At 44.9% G+C, this 9072-nt stretch overlaps 1 protein-coding gene across 3 annotated transcripts in view; it reads left to right on the forward strand.

The window, feature by feature from the left end:
• Nucleotides 1–8524, forward strand: part of Cab39 (calcium binding protein 39) — a 101789-nt gene extending 93265 nt beyond the window's left edge. For all 3 annotated transcript variants that reach the window (XM_090355008.1, XM_090355010.1, XM_090355009.1), the window contains exons 6-9: nt 2031–2090; nt 5386–5451; nt 7333–7476; nt 8295–8524. In XM_090355008.1, the coding sequence (XP_090211134.1) occupies nt 2031–2090; nt 5386–5451; nt 7333–7476; nt 8295–8483 (459 nt within the window). In that variant the 3' untranslated portion in view covers nt 8484–8524. The remainder of the gene's footprint in view (nt 1–2030; nt 2091–5385; nt 5452–7332; nt 7477–8294) is intronic.
• Nucleotides 8525–9072: the final 548 nt, after the last annotated feature.

The following is a 9072-nucleotide window of genomic DNA, read 5'->3' on the forward strand; positions in this document are numbered from 1 at the left end:
AGAGAAGAGAATGCTGTCAGGACTTGCCAAGAGTCACTGTATTTGAATGGGACATCTATTTATTCTGTCAATTCTAGCCTTTTCTGGAAGTAACTTGGGGATAGAATTTGACTCTAGCACAGAAAGAACTTTCAAACTGTAAGAACCAGAAGATGAACCACCCAGGTAGACAGGTTAAGTTCTTTGTCCTTGGACATAATCAGACATCCAGTATGATATAGGCCAAATAACTCAAGGCCCTGGGAAATAGTCAGACCACCCCCCTCTCAAGTAGAAGTAGTTTATCAGGGATTTTAGTGGGGGGGGGCATTGTCTGCTGAACTTCATATGTGATCCCTGATTCTAGCCTTGAGAAAGACCAAGAATAGTGCCTAGCCTCCCATCCCCCCCCCCAAAAAAAAATACACACTTGCAAGTTTGCTTAATACGGTGTTTTTCTAAACCTGTTGCTGATTTTCCTGGTCCATTCATCAATATATTAAATATGTGGCTTGTACTATATAGTGGGCATTGCCCAAGTACTGAGGGTCAAAGGTTACTTTAAACACAAACATTGTGTCTAAAGAACTCAGTCCCGGGTAGATATAAAGTCACCATGTGGCTGGCAGGAAGGATTTTGTAATGCAAAATGGAAATGTGAGGCTGGACACTAGCACAGGGCTCCCCAAGTACACCCCAAGACCACAGAGAACCCCAGCTGCAGTGCATCCCACATGTTTGACCATGGAACATTTCCTAGAGTATTTCCCAGCCAGTGTCACCCTTCAGTGGACTCTATCATTGCTGGCTTATGTGTCCTAGGCAACCCTCAGGCATAAACAGCAAAGAAAACAAGTTTGCGAGAGATAGTTCAGAGGAAGGGACTGCTGGGACTAACCTCTCTAAGTAACCTGTGCCGAAGAAGCTGTGCAAACTCCCTGAATGCTGGACTGTACATTCCTGCTGACACATGTTCCTTTCTCTTTTTTACCTGTTGAGACTCAGACCAGCCACGGTTAACTCAGGACTCTGGGGCAGACATGGGATGCATTGTCTTTGAGGGCCCCACCACCTAGCATTTTCCCCAGGTTCCAGCAGACATTTGTGAATGACCAAGCCCTATCCCTGAGCCTGGGCTCTGTCCCTGAGCTCTTCAGCTCTAGGCTACCATCCTGCCCTTGAGCCAAAACCCCACTTCCGTTTTCTAGTGATTAATTGGAGATCAGAGTCTCCAGGCTTTGTATTGCCCAGCTTTGCATTACCCCAGATGGCTTTGAACCCTTGGAACCGAGATTCTCAGATCTCAGCATCCTAAGTAGTTAGGATTACAGGCGTGGGCCTCATTTGTGGCTATGCCACATTTTTAACAGTATTGTTTTGCTTATTCAAACCATTATTTATAATATAAGCATAAAGGAGCTTTTAAACAAAACCTTCTGTCTCTGAAGATAGACAATGTGAAATTTTGAAGTGACTGTCATTCAATTTAGGAAGAAGAGTAAAAGAAGTTGCATTGAATTGGCACAGCTTTGTATTTGCATATTCAGGAGAGCAGTTACCTGTGTTTCTCCTCTTGGTTCTTTGTTTTAGTTTATATCTCTATGCCTAGCTGTTATTCCAAATTACCAATTTTATATGCTATTTAGAGAAACAACAATTTTAGTACAATGTCAGGCCCAGAGTAGTCAAGCAGTAGTCATTGTATCAGGTCAAAGGGTATGGGATGAGCCAGGTGAGGTGGCTCACACCTATAATCCTAGCTACTCAGGAGGCTCAGATCTGAGGATCATGGTTCAAAGCCAGCCCAGGCACTAAAGAACCTGAGACTCTTACTTCCATTAGAAAACCAGAAGTAGAGCTGTGGCTCAAGGGGTAGGGCGGTAGCCTTGAGCTGAAAAGCTCAAGGATAGAGTCCAGCCCAGGTCCAGAGTCTAAGCCCCAGGGGATTCGGGGGGGGGGGGGGGGGCGGGGGCAGGGTGTGGTATGGTTTAGGATTCTGTTCTCTAAATACTGAATCACTGTAAAAATAAATTATCTATTTTTTCTTCCAGGATTTACTTACAAGACATAAATTGCTCAGTGCAGAATTTTTGGAACAGCATTATGATAGAGTAAGTATATAAAATAATGCTTTAAATAACAGATTATAGCTGTCGACACCAGAAATGAAAAAATCTTAATAAAGATTTTGTACAGAATATCCTGAAGTGGTATTGTAACCACTTGGCTAACAGAAACTCTAGTGTGACTTGGTCAGAAGCAGAATTTGATCATTTTGATTGACATACTATCCTTTGCCTCTTTTCTTGCAGTTAAGATAACTACTATCTGACTTTTAACTTTTCCTTCTCCATCAGTTGCTGTATTCAAATATAGAGAAAGGGGAGTAGCAACAGATAGGATCAAACCAGGCCTGGAAAGACCTGGAGGGCAGGACCTGGCACTACTCCTAACAGAATGTGAGCGCTAGCCTAGGGGTCAGGACCCACGCCAGCTCACCGCCTCCTGCACTGCTAACTCCTTTGTGGCCACCACTGGGGACTTAGAAGTCCTCCCCTATTTGTACAATGAGGACATTAGACTAGCTCATCAGTAAAGTCCCGTTGAACTCAGTCGATGTCAGATGTCCCTCGTAATGGTGACCCCAGAGATAGTAAATGATTGAGTGCTCTGATGCCTTGGTTGCCAGTGAGCTACACAAACACTGTGGGCAACAGTACCAGTTCTCTTTCCATACTCCCAGTCAGCTTTCCTCCCTCCCCAGCCTTTCCTCAGTCCCCACAGTACTCACACTGCTTCATATGGTCTGGGGTCCAGTTGCTGCTCTTAGAGACATGAGAACAATTAAAATCCACTCAAATTCCCCTGTATCCCACCAGCTGTGACTTAAGCTTTACTCTTCTACATATCTTCTACTAGTAGTAGTTTGAAATTTTAATTACTATTAATATTTCATTGATTGCTTTCCTGTGCAACTAAATTATAAGGTTCCTGGAGACAAAAATCACTGCTGCTTTGATTTTTTTGTGCTCTTCCTCCTGGTCAGTTCTGAATCCTGCTCCCAGAAGCATCGTAACACACTGCTGAGTACAAGCATACTAGGTCCTCATAGTGCTGAGTTAATAGTTGCCTTCATAGCTAAGGGGGTGGGGGGAGCCTTTGGATGGTAAAGCCTACAAGATGGTGACAAATGTAATAGAGATTTGTTATTGCCGCATGGTCCGAATTTTTTTTTTTTTTTTTGCCAGTCCTGGGCCTTGAACTCAAGGGCCTAGGCACTGTCTTTGGGCTTTCTCAAGGCTAGTGCTCTACCCCTTGAGCCACAGTACCAGTACTGGCTTTTTCTGTGTATGTGGTACCAAGGAATCTAACCAAGGGTCTTCGTGCATGCTAGGCAAGCACTGTACCACTAGGCCACACTCCTGCCCCCCCCCTTTTTTTTTTAACACACTAGCGTGTCTTCATTTAATCCTACCAAAGATACACACTAGCTTATTTCTAGGTTTGCTGTAGGCAATGAAATCTATTGAATGCTGCAGTAAAAATAGTTTTCTACATATTACTAGGATGAAATTAGCTTTAGGACTTTAGGAAAATGGTATATAGTGCAGTCAGAGCTAAGGGAAAAGGAAAGGGGGAATGTGTGAAAACTAAGACCATGCTCTAAAATACGTGCTCTAAAATCCTGCATTTTCTAATAAAATATAAAGGGAAAGCCAGGTGCCAGTGGCTCGTGCCTGTAATCTTGGCTACTTAAGAGACTGAGATCTGGGGATACTGGTTTGAAGCCAGCTTAAGCATGAAAGTCCATATGACTTTTATTTCCAGTTAACCACCAAAAGATGAAAGTGGAGCTGTGGCTCTAGTGGTGGAGTACTAGCTTGGACTGAAAAAGCCAAGTGAAAGTGCAAGGCCTTGGAAGAATGGGGAAGGTAGGTGGGTGGGTAGATGAAGAGATGGATATGTAGATGGGCAGATATAATTCAAAGATGAACAGATTTGTAAATTAAAATATATGCTGTTGCTCAGAAGAAAAACGGGAGCATGAAATGTATTTCTGTTGACATTTTAGAGAGGAATCAGGCTCACGGCCATAAGTGAGGGTGACTGAGAAGGGCCCAGATTGCAGGGAGGGGACACCCTGCTTTGTTACCTGTCCTCTCCTTGCACAGTGCACCTGGCCTAACTGGGACAAAACATGACTGAATTTAAGTAATTTGTCATGAAAACCATTTCTTGGAGCCAAATTTATCCTGAAATGATATGCTACAGAAAACTCTGAGAATTTGGGGGTTTTTTTTGTCAGTTGTAGGTATTGAACTCTTCAGCTCAAAGCGAGCTCTCTACCACCTTGAGCCACACGTCCACTTTGTTTTCTGGTGCTTAATTGGAGAAAAGAGTCTCACAGGGGCTGGGACTTTAGCCTAGTGGTAGAGTGCTTGCCTAGCATGCACGAAGACCTAGGTCCAATTTCTTGGTACTTCATACATAGAAAAAGCCGAAAGTGGTACTGTGGTACTGTGGCACAAAGGGTAGAGCTCTAGCCTTGAGAAAGCCCAAGGATAGTGCTCAGGCCTGATTCTAGCTCTTTCTAGCTCTAGGAATTCCACCCCCCCCCCAAAGAAAACAATAGTTAATTAATTAAAAATTTAAAGATCTCACAACTTTTTTGCCCAGGCTGGTTTTGAACCACAGTCCTCAGATCTCAGTCTCCTGAGTAGCTAGGATTAAGGTATGAGCCACCAGCATCTAGCTTTCTGTTAAGAATTTTAAGTACATGGGGTTTTTTTGTTTTGTTTGTTTTGTATCTAGGGGGGAGTGTCAGGGGGCTTGAACTCTGGGCCTGAGCACATGGCTATGTGCATGTTTTTATGCTGTGGATTAAAGGTAGAGCCAGGTACTCTGATCCTCAGTTTGATAGTTATTTAAAGAGAAAGGAGAGTCAACAACAGTCTTTGCTAAAAAAGCAGTCCTACCGTGTAGATGGCCAGCCCCACCTCTGCCTTAAAGTAAGCCGAAGAAGTAGAAAATAAATGTCTAAGCCAGGCATGGTGGCTCACACCTGTAATCCTAGCTACTCAGGAGGTTCACAGTTCAAAGCCAGCCCAGGCACTAAATGAGCTGTGCTATGGCTGGTGAGAAACAGTTGTAGAGAGAGGATCATGTTTCTTGGGCATGCGGTTAGGGGTGACAGAAAAGGTGATCAGAACCATCTCTTGGCCTGGCTGGAATCTTGGCAGAGTTCAGTCCCAGGAGGCCTCTGGAGAGAGACCAGCGCCACCACCCTGAGCCTCTGGGGAAAACAGAGGGATGGAGCCGAGAGGTAGGAGAGCTGCTGTGGAAGTGGAGCTGTCCTCAGGTATCTTAAGTGTTACATGACCATCTTCTTTGTTTTTTTTGTCTTAGTTTTTCAGTGAATATGAGAAGCTACTTCATTCAGAAAATTATGTGACAAAGAGACAGTCACTGAAGGTATGACAGATTATTTCCTTCATTTATTCCTCCTCAATGGATTTGGGGAAAGGAAGATGTGCTGGTGCATTTGTAGACTTTTGGGAGGAAATACATTTTTTGCCCATGGTGAGGCCTCTTGCAGAAAAGAGCAGGGTCTGGGTAGGGCTCCTGTCTAGTCCCCCCTAAAGCAGATGCTTTAAAGAACTTCCTCTCTTTCCTCTCTAGCAATACGATAGTGCAAATTTGAGGTATTCTTTTTTTTCTTCTTCTTCGTTTTGTAGGTCATGGGGCTTGAATTCAGTCTGGGCGCTATCCCCCCTAAGCTCTTCAGCTCAAGGCTACCACCCTACCCCTGTACATGGGCACTGTCCCTAAGCTCTTCAGCTCAAGGCTAATGCCCCACATTTGAGCCAAACCCCACTTCCCATTTTCTAGAGGTTAATTGGAGCTGAGTCTCGGGTCGTTTGTGCCCAGGCTGGCTTTTGAACCTTGATCCTCAGATCTCAGCCTCCTGAGTACCTATGATTACAGGCATAAGCCACCGCGCCCGGCTTTGAGGTATTCTTTAAAAACAGTTATGCCAACCCCATGAATACATCCCATACCTGTGCCCTAGATAGCTGCCTGTGTGCCACAGGCTCATGGTGAGAGGCCCAGCTGGGAACCACCCACAGCCTCAGCCATTCCGCACCATCTCCCACTGAGACTTCCTGATGCCAAACTTAAGATTGAAACTGCTCGGAAACAGAAGTTGTCAAAATTCTTGGGTCAAATTGAGCCAATTGCCCATTTTTTGCAAATAAAATTTTATAGAACACAAACATGTTCATTTATTTACATATCATCTTGGCGGTTTCAGGCTGCAGCAGCATACTGAAGTAGTCGTCTTAAAAGCCTGCAAAGTCTAAAATATTTACTGTCACCCTTTGCAGAAAAGGTTTGCTGACCTCTGTCTAGAAAACTCATATGATTGTTCATAAATGCATAATTACCACCTCCCTCCATCTTCCTAAGTTGTCCTGATGTTTTGCCAAATCCATTTTGCATACTGCTAGGCTCTGGCCCTCAAGACTCCATCCTCAGGGCCAGGAGTTTGGCCTAGTGGTAGAGTGCTTGCCTACCATGCACGAAGACCCAGGTTCGATTCCTTGGTACCACATACTGAGAAAAAGCTGGAAGTGGTGCTGTGGCTCAAGTGGTAGAGATCTAGCCTTGAGTAAGTCCAAGGACAGTGCTCAGGCCCTGAGCTCAAGCCCAGGACTGGCAGAAAAAAAAAGACTCCATCATCTTCCTTTCCCAACCATGGGCAAATCTCCCTTGAAGACATCTCTTTCTGTAGCAAGACACTAAGGACGTTAGGAGCCTAGGTTAATAAGAATGCCTTCTCCGTACAAGTTTCCAGCAAGCCCTTCCCATCTGACTGGCTCCTGCTCTTCCCTTAGGGTTCAGTAGACAGGGATCAGTTCTTTTGTTCAAACTGGGGCTTGTGTTTCTCTTTTTGTGCTGTTGTTCTGAGACAGGATCTAAGTTGCCCAGGCTGAGATTGAACTCAAGACTGTCCAGCCTCAGCCTCTCGAGTGGGTGGGACTACAGGCGTACCTCCCCCACCCAGCTCTGTCATTTCTTTTCAGTGTGTTAACCTGGGTGCACGTTTAAAGAGGAGGCTCTGACCATTCCCACGCTGGCCAAGGGTGTGTTGGGTGCCTGCTCCTCAGAGAACAGCCTCTCCTTACCACTGCCGTTGTGTGGTCACTGAAGCAGGCGGCCCCCACTTCCTGTATTCCATTTCTTAGTCCATTCATCTGTTTTTCCAGTGCCTACTGAGTGTTACTTTGTGAATTTCAGATCTGCTTCAAGTCTTAATAGTTGTGTCATTGTAATGTTGAAATGTTTTCTCAGCTTCTTGGTGAACTACTGTTAGATAGACACAACTTCACAATTATGACAAAGTACATCAGCAAACCTGAGAACCTCAAATTAATGATGAACCTCCTCCGAGACAAAAGTCGTAACATCCAGTTTGAAGCCTTCCACGTTTTCAAGGTAGAGTGTGCAAACCGTGAGCCATGCTTCCCCCTGAGCTCTTCTCATCCCATCTCATCCAGACATCACTGAACCACTGCTGGCCTTGTTTTAAACTCTAAATGACATAATGCAGTTTCCTTACTTGCATGGAACTTTCCAGAAAGGCCTGGAACTGAGACATGCTGTTTGGAAATAAGAATGTAAAGGCACAGTGGATGTCATCTCTCTTCAGCATGAACGATTCCTTGTCACAGCAAAACCATTTTTTTAGGTGTTGACACTGTCTCACTACATCACCCAGGCTAGCTTTCAGTGTGTGCCCCTGATGTGAGCCTCCGAGGCCTGCTGGGTTGTAGATGCCTACAACCATTTCTGGCTAAATCATACTTCATGCTTCCCATGGAAGTTTTTATTTCTTTATTTTATTTTTGTTGTTGTTGTTGTTTTGATCCTGGGGCTTGAACTCTAGGCCTAGGAGCTTTTTGGCTGAAGGCTAGCTAGCACTCTCACTACTTGAGCCACTGCAGCACCACTTCTGGATTTTTCTGTGTATGTGGCACTAAGGGATCAAACCCAGGGCTTCATGCGTGCTAGGTGAGCACTCTACCACCAGGCCACACTCCTGGCCTCCAGATATAATTTCTTCTCATTTTATTCTGACATCAGACTCTGTGTGTCAGGGCTGACAGGATGTGTTTGGCGATTTTCTTCACATTGAAACATCAAATAGTTCCTGTTCTTTCCCTCCATGATGCATAAAATAAGGTTTTCTAAGCAAATGCAGACTGTCCCGCCTCCCCACTGTCCTTTCTGCTGACCTGCTTCTTCTCACGCAGGTGTTCGTGGCCAATCCCAACAAGACGCAGCCCATCCTGGACATCCTGCTCAAGAATCAGACCAAGCTCATCGAGTTCCTCAGCAAGTTCCAGAACGACCGGACCGAGGACGAGCAGTTCAACGACGAGAAGACCTATTTAGTTAAACAGATCAGGGATTTGAAGAGACCAGCACAGCAAGAAGCTTAATTTCCAATAAACACCTCCAATGAAATCCAAATTCAGCATTTGCTGTTAGCTGTTCAGCATCAGGCACTCTATCGATTCATGAGGAACATTTCCGCTAATCTGCTGTTAAGTGAACGGTTTTCATTTTACCTTTTTGTTTTTCAGTCCAGGTTGGAGAGCGTAGCTGCTGCCTACACACTAGAGTGCACGTGGGCTTTTTTTCCTTGATCTTTGTGTCATTCAGAATTCAAAGACTGTTTGCTACAGGAGTTGTGACGGTGGTTGTGTCCATGAGAGCAGATGTATGGAGGAGAATGGCATAAGGAAGAGGGCTTTGCTAGAACCAGCTAAACCCGCGTGCTTGCATTGCTCCTCGGTAAAGATGGGCGCTTGGAGTGGCATATGCCTAGCATCCTTTCCACCAACCATCAGCCTTCACTGAGAGGGAGAAGGCACATGCAACGTGTGACGGAGATCAGAGGGGTCAGGCCACGATGTGAGCTTTGGGAAGGATAAAGTTGACGGGCAAATAAATCGATACTGAAACAGCAACTCCTCCAGGGTGTGAAGCTTCATAAGGTCACAAGGAAAAAAATGTATATATGCTTTT

The sequence above is a fragment of the Megascapheus bottae genome, chromosome 21 (genome assembly GCF_031878675.1).
Source record: "Megascapheus bottae isolate mThoBot1 chromosome 21, mThoBot2.hap1, whole genome shotgun sequence".
Classification (NCBI taxonomy): Eukaryota; Metazoa; Chordata; class Mammalia; order Rodentia; family Geomyidae; genus Megascapheus; species Megascapheus bottae.